The 18,401-nt window shown below is 40.5% G+C and overlaps 1 protein-coding gene and 1 pseudogene across 1 annotated transcript in view; one reads left to right on the forward strand and one right to left on the reverse strand.

The window, feature by feature from the left end:
- Positions 1-18,401, forward strand: part of IFI35 (interferon induced protein 35) — a 38,078-nt gene that overhangs the window by 2,442 nt on the left and 17,235 nt on the right. Inside the window, exon 2 of the mRNA XM_072403228.1 lies at positions 6,013-6,075. Coding sequence (XP_072259329.1) covers positions 6,013-6,075 — 63 coding nt within the window. The remainder of the gene's footprint in view (positions 1-6,012; positions 6,076-18,401) is intronic.
- LOC140325907 (catenin alpha-1 pseudogene) lies at positions 9,331-15,789 on the reverse strand (annotated as a pseudogene).

The following is an 18,401-nucleotide window of genomic DNA, read 5'->3' on the forward strand; positions in this document are numbered from 1 at the left end:
GTAAAGCTTACCCCTTTGTCAGATTATTTTTCTCTTGGTTTGCTAATTAGTGAGATTTTTTTTCAGTTTCAGTCCTGTAGACAGACTAGGATGAATCAACATATTATTAGGAATTCACCTCTCAGACAGTTGTTTCCAGATTGGATGTCCCCTTTGAAAAAATGACCTTTAATTATAAGACTACCCTAAAATCTTGGATTTCTCATTTCTTTCTATTTCAGTAAAAAGGAAAAAGCAATAAAAGCTCAATATCATTCTAATCCTTTTCTCATCTATCCAAAATACATTATTGCTATATATACAATTTGATCCTTTCACCTCTGTTTGGATTTTTTCTTCTATCATTGCTAATTCTTTGTTTAACCACCCTGGAGGTATGATTAAGTTAGTATTTTTAAATGTAAAATCTGTTCATTTTTCAATTAAAAATACTTCTAATTTTAAATTTCCTGCCGGTCCCGCCTCCCAACACACGCCCCCCGCCCGCACACACGTCGCATGCCTGCCTGGCATCTGCATACCCTAGCCTTGCGTCTCCAATGTTTACACGCCAATGTTTACACGCCATGGGGGTTAAAATATATCTAAGGCTAAATAAACGTGCAATAACTGTGTCTGTGTGTGTGTGTGTGTGTGTGTGTATATATATATATATATATATATATATATATATATCAACGACAAATGCCAAACGAGCGCTGTACATGCAGCATTATTCTGCTCTTTGGACAGGAGAGGGAAAACAATGGAGCAGCACCTGGCTGCGCTCTCTCCCCTAAAATTGCATTACAATCTTCCGTCGTCCGTGCATCCGCCAGGACGGTCGTTTGGGCGATGAGCACTGTACACACGCCAGATTCTTGTCCGATATCAGCCCTGAGCCGATTATCGGGCGAGAATCATTGCACGTGTGTGTGGAGCCTAAAGCTGAAAAATAGGGGGCTATCCACAGTTGTCATTCTGGGGGGCACATATGATGGCAGTGTCCTAAAATCCGAAGATACTGGACGTCAGTCTATCAGTTGGTATACATGGTGTTGGGTAAATCCATACCAAAGGATCCAAAGGTCACTCTTTTGAATGTGAAACCAGAGCAATGCATACATACCCAGTTTCATTTAATCTGATGTATTTTCACGGCTGGATTACTCATTACTTCCCCTCATATTTTGATTGGTTGGTCTTAACCCCCTAAATTTCATCTTTCTTCACTTAACAATAATAGGGACTCTCTTTTCTTTTTGGTTTTAGGCCCTGACTTATAGGGATCAGCCTGATATGGTTTTATTTAAGGCACCCTCTCACACCACTGCCGCACCCCTTAACCCCCCCAATTTCCCTCCTCTACTTTCTTGTTTCTTCTCTTTTATACTTCAAATGCATCCTTTTCGTAATTACGAAACCACCTGTTGTACTTGAATTTTTCAAATATTATGTTATTTGTTATATATTACTCGTGTTTCCCAATTCCCTATATTTTCTAAAAAATCAATAGACTCAACAGGAATTGAAGGGCGGTAACTCAAAATTTTGGATTTAACCTCCCCTTTATTTCCAATTAGACTGGTGATCAAGACTGAGGAAGTGAATTTTGCTAACAGGGTTACAGACAGCAATATCAACCTAGCAGTGGTTTTATCATCTCACCATTCTGTCCTTAAGTATACTTTATGTATGCCGTAAAAGATGAAACCACAAAATACTTTAGATTATGAGTCTTGACACTGTAAAATGAAACCAATGAGTTCTGCTAGTCTCCTCTTACTCTGATCTCCACCATATATACAAGCCTAAAGGTTTAACTTGGTTTCTGTTTTTAAACGTCAGGCTATTGAAATTTACTCTAAAATTTTCTTAAATAATTCATTTAGTAGATTCTATGCTATAATGAATGGCTGACAAAACTGAAAGCATGTTGCCACCTTAAGTAAAAGAAGTATGGAAGTATACAGAGGTAGAGTTCAGCAAATTATGGAGATAATTTAACAATTCTCAATACAGAATAAACAGAGGATTATATACACATGGAGAATACTACAAAGCCTAAACATGTTGTAAATAGTCAAATGAAACCCTTTCACATGCTTGTACCATGCTATCCTTTTGTTTCTATTCAAATTCTGTTCCTAGCCTTGAGGGCTTTCAGGGATTTCAGACACCTCCATATGTGTTTATACTTCAGCTGACTAGCTGATAAGAACAATAACACCATTGTATTATGTATGATAGTAGTATCAAAAATTGTTTCTTACTAGGCACACCCTAGGATACCCTTAGGATACCCTATTGTGAGTTTATCACCCTTTAGAAAGCATGGTAAAAAACAATGGGATTTAAAAAGTGATAATGGGACTATGGTTCAATGGATTAGACAGAAAAGAAACTGCTCCAAGGAGTGACATGCAGGTATAATGTCTGCACGTTGTCCACCATTGACTGAGTGAAACTTCTTTAAACAATTAAAGGGTTCTAACCTTTACCTTCTTTACCTATACCAAGCAGACTAGGTAAAAAGTCATGTCACTGTTTATACTTGATTTGGCACATCGCCTTTTTCTGCATTAGCTGCAGCTAGTGTAGATGGGCAATTTTTAAAACCTGTTGCCCTGTGTGTTATGCACAGCGCACATTATTATTTAAATGTTTTTTAAGTTGTCACAGTCACCGGTGTGGTATTTTGTCTGCCACTTTTTGATGGAGGGTGCTATTTCCTTATGGGCGCTAGCCCTTACGTCTTGGAGAGTGCCTTGGCCTAAAAACCAGGCGCTCTCCCTTAGTGGGAGTCTCTCTTCGGGTGAGCTCCCAGCTGAGTATCTGGTGGGACCTGCTTATGCGGTCCCAGAGAGAAAAGGCCCCTCTCTGACTTCGGTCAGGGGGGCATGTAAGTCCATTCCAGCTTCGGCTGGATGGGCTCAGTATCCAGCCCTCGTCTGGAGCTTGGCTTCGGAGGGTCTGGAGAAAAGGGTGGCCCTTCCTCTTTAGAGGAGGGTTTACCAAATAGTACCCCAGTGCACGTTTTTGTGTGGTGTTTTTGCACCTTCACTTTTTTACTGTACACGGGGTGTGTTTTAGCACGGATCGCGAGATAAAAAAAAAAAAAAAAAAAAAAAAAAGCAGACTAGGTAAAAAGGTTTCCAGGAAATTGAAGTATTGCTTTATATAGTTCATATTTCATATATTATCAAAAAGTATGAATATGTATCATACAGATGAGAACCAGGCAGCTACAGGTTCCTTAATTGAATAAGATTACTATTACTTGCCTGACATTACCAACATCTCCCAAAACCAGCTTTCACTATTGCATGTACAGTATGTAATCAGACGCAAGGGTTGGCTAAAGCAACTACTAATATTTTACTGGAATTGTTGGATGGATAGATTCCTTGTTCCTCATTGATGCCCAGAGGCCTTTTAGATTCCAGTTGAGTTTCTGATGTGCTGTGTTTCACATCTATTGCTCATAAAGATCATCATTCTTGCCAACACAGTTTAATATATCCCCCCCCCTCCCCGGGAGAAGTCATGTGTGAAATGCGTTGAGACGAGCAGAGGTTTGTTGTGTGATTATAACTATACCTACATACACAACTTAGATAATCGTTGCTCAAGACATGGCGGGGTGCTGCACACTCATCCTTCCTCCTACTCTCTCTATAGAACAAGTTGGCCAGGTTTTAGGAATTATTTTTTTTAGAACATGTGGATGGCCAGGTGCATATAGTATTGGTTTAATTTTGAAAAAAAAAAGCAGCGGGATGCACTATAGGATAGAGGGGTAGGCAGGTGAAGGCAGTGTCAGTTAAAGAATTTGCCACTCACGTCTTGGTGCCAGATCGCAAATGACACTTTCTAGGTGAAGCCCATGAATTTACAGGTCACAGATGTTTTAGTGGTGCAAAGGGGTTCTATACACAATTAGGCATGTTATAATGTTTTCACAGATCACTTTGTATATAAAGCGATTATATATTGTATATATATATATTGATTATATTGTATCTAAACACAATAAACTGAAATATCAAACACTTGCACACTAAAAATGAAGGAAAAGCAACAGTGGGGGAGGGGGTTATTGCACAGGTAAGGAGACCATAAAACACATAGCTTGACAGAGCTGATTTGATTGTGCTTTCCACATCAAAGATACATATTCAGCAGTTTCAGAACTGGGTAACCTAAATGACTCCTTCACAATAGCATACAATATTCGTATCCTGTCCAGCTCAAACTAATTACTTTTTTTTTGTGCTTCCTCCCAAAACAAACATGTCTTATTTGCAAAAGGTCTCCTCATACATTGTCTATGTAGACTTGGGGGTGGCCCGGCACCTATGATAATTCTGCCATTGACTGTAGAATTGACGTTTTGTTTCAGTGATTGTCCTTTTTTTATATGCAATCTAATCAAGAAACACACTTGAATATTTCACTTAATTCCATGCTTGAATAGAACGTACACAGTAGTACTCAGTAAAGCCAAGTGTATGGTAATACATTTTTACCTCAGCTGTTTAGGTAAACTGCATGACAATGGAGGAGCATAATATGAAAACATCCAATGGAGCCTAATCATAAAAGCTGCTTCTGGGACACAACGTACTTACTTCTCTGATCTCTGAGCTGTATTTCATGTACAAGCTTCCTTGGTGTAAATGCCTAATACCTATTACTGCCATACCTTGATCCCTTTTGGTGCCTTAGATGCCCAAATCAAATTTCCACTTCCAATAGTCTTATAAGAAAAAACAGTAAGTGAATGGGAGCACTAGCTCTGCTCTTTTTAAGAGTGATGGCACATTTGTCACACTCGGCCGCCTATAGCCGTCAACAGCCACAAGTGTGACGCATGGACATGTGTTGATGACTTGTGTTCTTTATACCAGAGGACAGCTGTATCAACATATGGAGAAGTAATCCCAACACTGTCTACGTTCCAGTGATGTGTTGTGCCAAGGAAGTATTGTCAACACTAACCAGACCTATACATAAAATAAAATTTGAGTATAAAAAGAATAAAGAATGTAGGATATATTTTTTTCATGTTAGGTCACCTTTATACAAATACTAGTAGCACTCCAATACACTTTTTCTGGCCATGAAAGTTCGAGATGCCACTGGTATAGAAATGGTGAGTGATGGAAAATCTGTGGTTTATTTTGATTGGTAACACACATTGTGGTTCGTTTTACTACACTGATATTATATTTCAAATTAAGAAGGCCCAATAATTATTTTGCTTTGGAGCCCAGTCATGTATGTATTTCTCTCTGATATATATTAGCTGTGTCTTCTTGCTGGTACACAGAGCAGGTTACCTGTAACTTTTTAATACGACCGAAGATACATCAACATATTAGACATAGGGTGGAGGCATTTCTAGGCCAACAAAGCAGAATCATTCACAGGATCAGTGCAGCCTTCTTCCACCCCCAACATGACTGTGTAAAAACAAATATTAAACACCTTAGGTATGGGTGCAACAAGATGAGATCACACCATGCCAACAATTATATCATTTCTGTATCTGGTTCTCATGGAGAGAAAAAAAACATTTATAGACAATATAGATATGGTTGCTGCGTTTTCGTTTTTATTACACTGCAGTGTGTTCTGACCCTAGAAAACAAGATTGTTACTGGTGGGGTTACCAGGTAAAATTAAAGAAAAATAAGGAAACTAATCCAGCAAGCACATCTAAAGACTGACAAGCAGCAATATATTACATTTTTTTGGGGTCCGGTGTTTAGACTTGATTTAAAGTGCATTTATAGAAAACAAAACATTGTTATAAAAAAAATGGCATATTAAAATTTTAGAGATGTCCCCATACATAGGGTGAGAAATATAATGGAGTCACCAATTGTAGGCAAAAATCTAAGTGGGTAAGACAACTTCCTGTTGCATTGCTGGAACAAAAAGTTGAAGTTTATTTTCACAGAAAAAAAGGGTATACATACACTTTAGGAAATGACATTTACAAATATCTGTCTTTTTTCTTTCTTCTAGAATTCGACTCATCCAGAGACCATGGAAATCCAAAAACTGCTAAATGAGATCCAGACTTGGAAGGTATGTAAAGTGATAAGAAACCGATTTACCTGGTTGGGTTTACTGTATATGTTAAAATACACATTTGTGTTACACTTACAAGTTCTTTCTTCCTGGTTCTAAGAAACAATGCAGGGATAGGCTGACATAGTCAATATTTCCCTTATCTGAGTATTATTCCACCAGTTGCTTGCTCTCTTATGTATATTTGGAACTTTGTTAGTATCAGTGGAGACATTTTGCTGAATAAGCCTAATTTTTACCGTCACCTAAATTTACATTGCTAACTTTGCAACAGTGTCACTTGTTCATTCTTCCTCATTCACCTCTCCATTGAGAATGTGTACAGCGCTCATTTGTTTATCCGTCACTGGAAACATTCATGAAAGATCATTTCCAGTGATGTCTATCTGTGGTCTGTATGTGACATTATAATGAAAACAGCATCGTCTTCAATTTTACCTTTTGCTACAATAGATGCTCACTAAAGGTATGTTTGTTTTGGATACAGAAGAGAAGTCCATCCCAGGGAACCTCAAGTTTCCTCCACAGTGTTCTAGGGTTTTCTGTAATGGGCAATGACTTCCAACTGACAAGTAATCTAAGGCCTTTTTTTTAAAGGTTATCTGTACAACTATATAACAAGGCCCTTCCACGCTGACCACCTTTACATCTAAATAATTCCTCCCCCAGCACCACCTACACAAAAAGACCCTTCTGTGCCAACCATCAATGCAAGGAAGCATTTCTTTGAACACCAATTAAAGTCACCACATTCCTTACCATGAATGTAAGCAGGGCACGTTTTGACTGACATTGCAAATTGCTTCTTCACCAACCATCATGTGAGGGAATGCTATCATTTTATGGTTCTGGCAATTATTAGTATTTGATTAATTTTACTATCATTACTGAAAACTATTTTGTAGTTTATAGTAAATCAGGGTGTTAAATAAAGGTCCTTCCATGTTAAAAATGTTGAGAAGAAACAAGAAGCTCAACGAGTCTGGTGAGGTCACTTACATGAGCGAACCACCAGTTTGTCCACAGCAAATATCAAATAAAGGATTGTGGAGGGCAGCACCAAACCATCTCATAGAAGTCCACAATTTATGTTGACAATAGAAATCTAGCCTAAATGCATTGGCTGTATTTTTTAGTTGGACAATAACCTTTAATTAGTTTGCTGCTGCTGCTCCCTGCAGTCTTTCATCCACATTGTATAAATATATTTTCTAGGTATAATACTTGCCCGTCTCGCAACCAGCAGAACTCATATAATGTCATGCAAATACTGCTTAGTCCAGCAGCAATGAGCCAAGGGTGTGTGATGCCACACCACAAGAGGAGAGCCATTGGTAGTGATGGAAGGCTAACACTCAACTAATGGAAAAAGAGGGAAGAGGTTAGACCATAAAGATTTTTTTTTTTATTGCTGCGTTTGACCCTAATTGGAAATCCTCTCCATCCATTATCCCAATAGGTAATACCCATAGGATTGCTATGAGCTGACCTAATAGTCCTACTCTCTGAAATGTATTCACCATATATTACCGTGGAAAATCCACTAATAGTAACAGTTTTTATTTGGAATATTTGAAAATACTAAATTGCTTTATTCTCTTCAATGCTGATAAACATGTGAACAAACCCCTGAGCCCACAGGTTACTTTAAGCATTATAGCTTTAGCTAAGGATATCATTCTGTGATTTGTACAGAGCTGATAAGAATGATCCTCAGGAGATTTTAAGCAGAACTAAACCACGTGTCCCGTTCTGTCACACGGGCTGCTATCGTCTTTCTACTTCTCTTGCTGAATATGATCTTTGGACATCTTGATTGGCTGGGCTAGGATGAAGAAGAAGAAAAAAAAAAAAAAAAAAAACACACATGTGCAGGAGTTCATTTCATCCTTGCATTTCTTTATACAGAGAAAGCTGAATATCTTGGCAATTAAAGCTGAGCTTTTCTTTTACCCAGAGCACTCAGGCAGGTAGGAGTGATTATTGCAGAAGGGACATCACCTGTCCTTTCTGCAGTATTGTCCTGTCTGATCATGCATTTTTTTAAAAATGGAACTACTTCTGCATTCATTAATTCCCTAACATTCCTATTTGGCAACCCAAGAGTCTTCAGCAACAATTTTACCCCTGAGGAGCCCGTGAAATATTTGCAGGTCCGAGGAACCTCTGCTGAAACCCAGTGACGTAAAGTTGAAAAAAAAAACCCACTTTACATTGGTTGTCATTGGTAAGAATGCCCCCTTAATGACTGAAACAGTCAGGTCACCATCACCACATTGTAGATCAATCAGCCAAACTTCAGAAACCTCTAGCAACCTCCAGAGGAACCCTCAGGTATGATTGGTCTGAAGCAATCTAATAAAAATGTATTTATATCTGGCCCATACAACGCCACAAACTGAGCCAATCTCTAAACTATATGGCCATGCACAGCAGACACAAAAGGCCACCAGGAGCCAGTGAGGTTTTTTTTTTTTTTACACTTTAGGTTCGCTTTAGTATTAGCTCCAAAATATTTGACCAAAAGTGCATAAACTTTCTTCTTTGTACAATGCTAGTAAAAATATTGTATATGAAAACAAGTGCATGTATAGCCAAAAGATTATCAGTTTTGGATAGAGTAGGGAATCAGGTATTGTTTTAAAGAACCATTTGTCCCCGCTAGAAGATTTCCAGCACTTCTTGCCATTATAAAATTAGGAAAGACAGAACTTGAAACGGACAAAAAGTGTGAATGCACCATATACTAACTTTTAACTTATATTCCATACTAGTGTAAGGCCTTAGGCAATGCGCCTTTGGAATAATTATAAATTTACACACACAAGTGATCAACCCAGAATTTTCTTTAAGCTGGATGGGAAGAAATTGTAGCCAGGTGGCACAAAATTGGCTGGGAGAGATTATATATTCTATATATATATTATATATATATATATATATATATATATATACATACACACATACACACACACACACACACATATCTCTATCTATCCCCCCTACATATAACTGCTTTCAATACAAGGCACGTGCAAAAATGCAACACCACTGGATGTTTAAAGCAAATGGCACCAGCTAATGGGCAGAAATGCAAAACACATCAAAGATATATTGTTCTACAGACTGTTTTAGGGATCCAGTGGGCCGGCATTCACGCCCAGGCTTGCCATATTAAACATAGCATCCCCAGAATATTTTCTCTTTTTGCAAGCAGTTATTTAAAACAGTAACAAAATACACATATCAAAATCCAACAAAATTAACATTTATTTTTAAAAACACAAAAACAAACCAAATATGTTAAAAAAAAGTCTTAAAAAAGTTAAATTTTACAATCAGGGAGAAAAGAAACTGTATAAAAACAGGTTTAAAATTAGGTAAACTTTAGAATAACGAGAATGAACCAACATTAGCATCTTCGATTGCTGAGGCATTACACATTCTACCATGTCTACAGAGATCATGGTTATACGGATGAAGGTTTGAAGACTGTCATTCCAGAGATTTATACAGCACCAATTTATACTGCCTAAAACTGGATTCCAGGAAGGATTCAGTTTAAAGATACTGTAAAAAGATAAAATAGCATTGCTTAAGGGGGCTGTAAAATGTGGTATCATGACCAAATTACATTAATAACTCCAGGAACCAGCAACAGGATCAGGGACTAAACCAGCAAAACGTTCATCCCTAGCTAGCTAGTAGGGTATTTCACCCGGTAAGGAAGGAATTAGAAGGTTTTTCAATTGCTACTTAGTGATCCCATTACTGGCTGGTGACTACTAATATGAAATGGACAGTAAACAATATGAAATGTAATGAGGAGGAAACAGAACCTCAAATTTCCCCTCCAGAATATCTGAATTTTGCACAGTGGAGATGACTAAAGACTGGTATGCTCAGCATCTTCTGACCCTTCATCCAAAGTGTCCTGGGACTAAAGCTAGCCATGCTCGTTAGAATCTGAATATACAATCTCTTACCAAAACTAAGTAAATGCGAGGACCCACCTAAACATTATCAGACAGGCTCCTGGTCTACATACTTGCTGGTAGATCTAAAGCCGATTGTACATTTAGACTGAACATATATGGTCAACTTGACAGGTACAGCACCTTCTTCAACCTTATTGCTAGCACTAAGAATCAAAAACAAAAAATCCTTTGGTGCAAGTAAAGGATCATTTATTCATATCAATGTCCTCTGTTCAACAAAGCCCTTTACAATATCATATCCCCAAAAACATTCTTTATTTTTTTAAATATATGAATGTAACTAAATATGTAACAGTCATTTTAATAAGGCTGCTGCTAAGAAAAACAAGAAAACAAAGAACATAACTTTGTGCCCCTGATAATGATAGATTGTGTCACAGTACATGGTCTTTACACATACAGTGACTAAAAAACTGCAATTCAGAATGCATAGCTTTGGTTTGCTACATAGAGTTATGAGCTAGACTGACTGATTGAGATGACCCAGGTTACACCAGATGTAAATAATCCCCTCAAAAGGCCAGCGACACCATCACTAACTAACTGGTAGATTCTTCAGAGAAATACAGAGGCATAAGAGAAAGCTCAGACTAAAGCAATGCCTTGGTGTCAAAATGCAAAATCCTATTCTGATTGAAAAGTTAAAAAACAGAATCTGTAACACACTTAGGTTGGTCTACAACATACTTCTGATTTGACAACGTGCCTATGCTTATTTTTTTAAGAAATGTTCTCAATAATGTTGTATGTAACAGCAGAAAGTAGGATGTGAACATTTCCTATTAGAAGGGCCAGAACATCAGACACATATACATTTATTGCTTGCATACACCAGTACTAAGACCTCCCCATCATCACCCAGCTCTGCCCCAAACTACCTTGAAGTGTTCCAGCCTTTATTGGGGCCAAAATACAGAACAAACCAATATGGAGATAAGCAACTCCTCATACTCGCCAGAGCAGGCAGAGAAACACAGGAAGCACAAAAATCATAGCAGTAGAGTCCCTGAGAATTTTTGTCAAGAATCTGCAAGATCATATCAACGCTACATCATATACCAGTAGGGATAAATATCAATTTAGAAGGACCGTCTCTTTAACATCCCTGGCTCCACTGATAGTGTGTCAAATCACATTCCGATTACACCAAAACTAAATCAAACACTGAAATGTAACTCTGCCTTGTCACAATTTTCAGACTAAAGTTTGTGCAATGAAATATTTAATATCCATGGCCTTATCTGTTCTATCCCCTCTCTACCACATTTATTATCAATTTACTGAATGTTTGTGTTCATGCTATGTGAGCCCCGTGAAAGCAACGTATGAGTGTCGAAGTTTAGGCACTGTTAGGCAGTGTATGTGTTGACTTTGTACAAACCAGCGTGTGCGTGTTAAGACATTGTGTGCATGTTAAGACTCTGAACATACCTGTTACCACTTTTGTAGCTGTAAATGTAGTGCATGCGGGCACTGGAAAATAGTGTTATACTACATCTGTGTCAACATTCTATAGACATTGACAAGAGGAAACCTTTCCAAAGACATAAAAACCTGAGCATTTTCATTTGGGCATCTTAGATACTTCAAAATCTGTACTGGTTTTAAACAAAACTCCAGCAACATGTAATGGCTGCCTAGAAGGGGAGCGGAAATCTAGAAGTTTACAGCAGCCAGCAAGAGTAAAAAGAGCAATTGCCCAGTTAGAACACCAACTTTAATGACTGCTGTAGAAGACAAGATTTACCCCTTTATTGGCCAACAAATGACAACAGGTACATGTAATGACATAATGTTTTATGTAATGACATTATGTTGTGCAGAAACAAGGGGGAGCAATGAAATTCTGCTTTGCGTGTAAGATTTTTAGATCTATGCTTAGTATGTGCAGAACATGACAGCACTAAAGCAACAATAAGACCTTGATCACTCTTGATCAAAAAGTCAAAGTTAAATTTTTTTTTTATTAAAAAGTTTTAAAAGTTGAATAAATTTGTTCCCCTGGTATATAAAGATATACAATGCATGCGGTTTTCAAAAGGGAACGTCTAACATTCTTGTAGTCAGCTTAGAAACTTTAGAGGCAACCTTCTGACAAGTAATGACCCCCAGAACACAACGGTGGTCAAATAAGTTGCTCAAGCGACACATCGGCACCAGCTCATCAGACTGACAGACCTGAGGTACTCTGGTATAAACATTAAACAGTTTTAATGTTAAAAAAAAAAAAAAAAAAAATATCTTTACTCACTCACTGTGAAGGAGGACAGGCCAGGTTTTCAGCCATAGAAGATGGTTGAAATTCACATACCACACCTCAAGGTCCAGGGCTGTCAGAAAGCTAAAGTTATATCCAGGTACCTGGTGTGTCTATGTTAGAACAATCATTTCTGCAAACTACAGGTATAATCTAAGGTTAAATGCAAAGTTATCTTAGCCTAATAAAATATTCAGATGACAAGGATATATTATACGAAAGTTCGAAATTCTTGATATAACATGGAGACAAGCTAATTTAAATGAAACCTGAAAAGGATACGAATTTGGATTCTGGCCTTGCTGACTTTTTACCCAGATGTGACTATATTACTTTCTAAATCACTAACCTGACACAAGGATGGAGAACAGATATTCAGACTCCATCAGCTACCTATCTAGAATAGAGATTAGGACATAAAACCAAAATCAGGATAACTGCCCTATAAATGGTTATAAAAAACTAGCCAGCAGTGTCAAAATCCATATTCCTATTCTTAAAAGTTCAATTTAGACCTGCAGAGAAACAGATTAGTGGTAAATTTTAGAATATATGTGAACGCAGTATGACCTGGAAAAGAAACGTATTAGGAATATTAGAATATATGAAAAGCAGTGGAATGCACAAGTAGGACCTGTGCTGATTGTCTTTTAAATACTCTCCATGGCTTTAAATTCACTGAGAGCTTGCACAGGATTTACATGTTTCTTCTGAGACGCTCTCTTAATTTTGGTTTGGGTCTCGTCCTGTTTTTCTCTCTTGACAAGGGGCTTCTTCTCTGGCGCCTTCATTTTCCAGGAAACAGCAGGCAAGTTTAATGAAGCCATTCCCTGGGACTTTTGATATTTTGTAGAAGCCACATAAGAGGCTTTGACAGTTTGCACCACAGCATTCATCAAGTTCTTAGCAGCTTGTATCAAGGACATGGCACTGTCAGCACCAGAGACAACCAACTCACCGCCAAGATTCTGAACTTCTGCTTTAACTTTGCTGCAGATGTTTAACTGATGGCAGTATAAGGAGATGCGCTGCAGATAGGCCAAGAGATCTTGTTTGCAGGATGAGTCAGGACAGAGGTCAGCAATTGCACGGCCCAGTTTGTCCATTCGTGATCCAGCTTCTGCAATTTTCTTTGCAGCCCCTATGACATCTGAAGCATTTTTAAGGGGTCCTTTTCCTCTAGTAAAATCTGTCATCTCCATCATAATCATACACATCTGCTTGGCCAAAACAATGATGTCATTGCCGCTGTCATCCCATTTGGATACTTCAGCATCCAACTTACTTTTTTCTTCCTGGAAACTTGCAACTTGCTCTGCAATCTTTGCCTTTTGCTCTTGTGGAAGCTGAGCCATAATAGCTCTGGCACTATGCCCAGCGATGAGTTGGTCATCTTCAGTTTGGATGCTGGTGTGGCTTCTCACATCGATGTCATCTGCCTCAAAATCAGAATCATCTAGCTCCTCAGGGGTTCTGATCATTAGGACAGCTTTCCTGATGTCACGTATACCATCATACACAAGTCTGGAGGCATCAATAAATTCATTCTCATCCACAGGGTGATTAACATCTTGGCTGAGGGTACCAACCACAGTTTCTACTTGTTCTGCAAAGCGTGGCATTACCATGTCTGATAACAGTTTAGTGGCTTCCATGACCCTTTCTGTGTAAATGCCAGCCTCATAGTTCTCCATTTCAGAAGTGACAACATGTATCACCCTGGCAGCACGGCCACGTATGACTCCTGCAGTGCGATCCAATCCATCAATATCTCTCTCCTGCAGAGCTATAACACATTTATTGACGTCCTCCAAGATGTGATTTTCTGAGACAGACAAGAAGTCATCAACGGAAGTAATGTCATCAACGGCATCAGTGAGAATACAAACTTGCTTTTCCCACTGTTCTTTAAAAATGTCCATATTGTCCAAGGCCACCTTACTGTGAGGCTTGGCAGCCAAGGCCAAAGCTGCATTTATGACCTGAGGACAAAGTGCTTCAAGCTGGTTTGCAGATAAGCGGACAATTTTAACCCCATCCTCGTTGTTGGAGATGGAGCAGGCCAGGTTTGCCACTTCGATCAATTTAGTTGCATGTTCACGAAAGACCTGGGCGTACTCTTTAACTTCCTTTTCATTTCCGTTCTTGGCGGCCTCAATCAAAACTAGGAGCGGCACATTGGTCTCTAAGAAAGAGTCAGAGACATGGTCCATGACGGCTTTACATAACTGCCTGCGCAGGTCTCTGGTCTTCTTTGTCATTTTATCTATGGCGGCGTTAAGAACATCGCCTCTCTCCTTGCGTCCGGCATTGATCATGTACTCTGAAAGGAGATCCTGTAAGGCTTGGCGTACCAGGTTACATTCGGCCACAATCCGTTCGCGGCGATCATCGCGGGTGCAGGTGGAATCAGCCATCAGGGCTGCCCCGCTAATGATGCTTTCCAGTCTCTCCTCCAGAGACGGTCTGAACTTTTCCTCGCTGAAGGAGACAGGATCCATGATGATCTGTTTGTCGAAGTTATTCAGGGCAACGGCCAGCTCTCCTCCCTGCGGCGTTGAGGCTTCATCGGACGGGTTGGCCTGGGCTGCGGTGTTGATGGCATTGATGGCTTGCTGGAGCTGCTTGTAGATTAAGTCTCTGTTGGCTCTGTAGGCAGCCACATCAGGATGTTGCAGACAGGCCTGGGAAGCAGTGTAGAGGATGGGGATGTTTTTCAGCAGAATTCCCCTGGCTGCAGCCATCTGATCTCTATGGCCGACATCTTTCAGCTCTAGCTGGCGCTTAGCGCTCATAGCTTGCAGCTTGGCCAGCTCAGCACTCAGGGCTTTGTATTGGATCCCCAGATCCTGCTCGGTGCCGGCATTTCTCAGCTTCAGGATCCCGTCCTCCACCACCTTCAGCTGCACCAGGAGTTTGAAGACATCGGCCATGTCCGCCAGGATCAGCAGCCTGGTGACGGCGGAGAGGAGGCTGCGGGCGGCCCGGACAACATTGCCCCGTTTGACGGAGGAGCAGGGATCGTCAGCAAAGTCCCCGGAGGCCGCTCTCATCTGCTCGCCCTGGGTGCGCACCTCGTCCACGGCCGCCGCCAGCTCTTCCCGCAGGAACTGGCTCTCCTTCGCTATCTTGTCCCCCTTCTCCAGGAAATTCTGGGTGGCTTGTTCCACCGAGGCGGCCAGCACCCGGGCTTTCTTGGAGCGCCCCTTCTTCTTAGCGGAAGGCCCTTTGTTGCTGCTATTTACCAGGGTGGTGACCTGATTCACCAGCGGCTCCAGCAGGCGCTCCACGGCCATGGTCCGGATCTCCAGGTTCTTCGGGTTCCATTTGAAGTTGATGTTGGCGGTGTTGAGGCTCATGGTCGTCCCGGGTGAATAATTCGAGACGAGTGAGAGGAATGAGGAGTGGTGCCTCCCTGCTGCCTCAAATACGGCTCCGGGTGTGAGGGGGAGGACCACTTCCGGTGCTCACCTTGTGCATCCATCCATTCCTTCCCCCTCGCTGCCTCACCTAGTGATTCCGCTTTCCCATCCCCCACTCTGATTCACCTTTTGTTATTCACGTGCCTTCCCCCTGACTCACCTGGTGTATTCACCCTCCACATCCTGAGACACCTAATACGTCCATCTAATGACTCCCAACACCCTGACTCCCATCACCTCCTTGCCTCACCTCAGACTTCCTCAAGAAATAAGTTTCAGGTCTGCAGGGACCCCCTTCTATAATAATGATTACACAGCTTACTGTATATTAGTGTGCTGGTCAGTGGGAAGAATGCTTTATACCAGGGGTGCCCACACTTTTTTTTGGCTCGCAAGCTACTTTTAAAATGACCAAATGATCTACCAACCATAAAAATGCTAAACATATTTTTATTTATATATATACACCGCGTATACTTTATATTTAAAGTATTTATATTTTACCTTGCATAACAGCATGAACATGTATGGCACAATACAATTCTGTACATTTTGGCCATTACCTTTCTCTGATGACATTTTAAATTCCTGTGCGTGGTTGAGTTTATTTTGAAAGGCTCGGTGACTGACTCGTGTTGCCTTTGCGATCCACACATTGGGCACCCCTGCTTTAAACATTGCTGACCAGTGAATATCACCCTTACAAACAGCCAAAAATGTCACTGGGGTCACATCAGCTGACCTGACGGGTACAAATTGTTGCCCCTAGCAACCTCCGAAAGAACCCTAGATGAGAATCAGACTCTCACCTAATGCCCCCCCCCCCGCTTTTTCTTTCCCATCGAGTCCTTCTGTCCTGCCTTCCCCACCGTACCTAATTCACCCATCCACACCTCTCCTTGCCTCCACCCTCCTATTACCTCTAGTGCCTCTGTTCTTTACCCCCCTCACTTAGATAACCCATCTCCTCACCTAGTGCATCTTCCTTGTCCATCCTTACCTAATGCACCCTCCCTGACTCATTTATTGCATTTGTCCCCCATAACCCTACCCAGCTTCACCTAATACATTCCTTCCCCTTCCATCTCCCCAGTGCAGACATCCCACCTCACCTTTCTTGTCCGTTCTGCCTCACCCCCACCCTCTAACTAGTGTTTATGTCCCCTTATAACACCCCCCGCTTTACCTAGTGCATGCATTTTCCTGCCAGCAAACCTTGTGACTAGGGTAGAGCAAATAAAGATATTGACTTACCGTCACCAATTTATCCCTCCCCAATCTTTTTCACCTCATTAACCAAAATAACACACCAAACACTTTTTTGGGATAAATTGGCCATAGCAGCACTTTTATTAACATACTATTTTAACCCTTAATTTAACATACAACAATAACACAAGATTAACCAAAATAAATATTAACCCTATTTTAGGTCCATGAAAGTACCCCTCCATTACCTCTTAACCCCAATACTTCCGCTAACAAGCCGGGCCCCCAGCCACTACCACACCACCTCGGGGACAGTTAACAGGTATCCCCATTTCTCTCCTTGCCCCTACAACAACCCTAGTGTCATTCGGGGCTTCTCCTTACCGGGAGCTCCATACCCTGATGGGTTCCTACCCACTTATTTACCAATTTTGAAACTCTCATTGACCTACAAACAACGCCAAAGCTGCCATGACTATTTAGCCCCCTCTACCTCAACTATGAAGGGAGGGAAGGTGGGAAAATCTTTCCTAATCTGACCACAACTGTCCTGCCCCCTTTACTACAGCCACCTTGTATCACGTTGCCCTTTGACCCCCACCCCCTGACCCAACGCCACCCCATCACCCCATGCCACAATTTCCTGCTCTTAACAATAATTAACCCCCTCCTATCCTGCCTTCCTTCCTTACCCTGTCATGTGACCCTACGCCTATATCTTTTTATTTTGTACTTCAGGCCTACTTTTACCTACGTTTGTGCATCTGTCATTCCATTCCTCTTCTCAGCCTCTCTACTGATTCTTCCTCATTATTTTTTTATTTATCCTCCCTTCTCTACTACTTCACCTAATTTATATTAAAAAAAAATTCCCAAGGTGCCCTGAAATAGCAAAAAAATCATTAAATCATTAGACCTTTCTTTATTGCACCACAACCCCCTGTGTTACGAGTGTCAAGGCATAATTTGTCAAGGTGGGTATTACCACAACACATATATCTAAAAAAAAGTCCTTGAAATAGAGATATGGGACAGAGAATATTTTATTACTGGTATTATGCACTGCAAATTGTTACAGTGTATGGGAAGAAAATGTGTCCATTGTAAGGATAGTTTTTTATTCTAAGATCACATTCACACATACAGCTATGCTTTATTACAGCACATATGAGTACCTACATATTCATGACGCATGTTTCTATGTGATGTCCTAGGGCAGCCTAATTATTTTAAATGCCCCACAGCAGTATAATATCAGACTTGCACTATCTTCAGTAGTGCGCCATATTGCGCTTTAGTTTGTTGCCCTGAGGTGCCATTAACAATGACGGCACTTTATTGTACAATGTATGGTATGCAAGTTATTGCACAGCTGTGGGCCACGCATGTTACAGTGTATGTATGTAACTGACCTCCTTATTTGCATTATGCGGTAAT

The sequence above is a fragment of the Pyxicephalus adspersus genome, chromosome 3, assembly GCF_032062135.1.
Source record: "Pyxicephalus adspersus chromosome 3, UCB_Pads_2.0, whole genome shotgun sequence".
In the NCBI taxonomy this organism is placed as follows: Eukaryota; Metazoa; Chordata; class Amphibia; order Anura; family Pyxicephalidae; genus Pyxicephalus; species Pyxicephalus adspersus.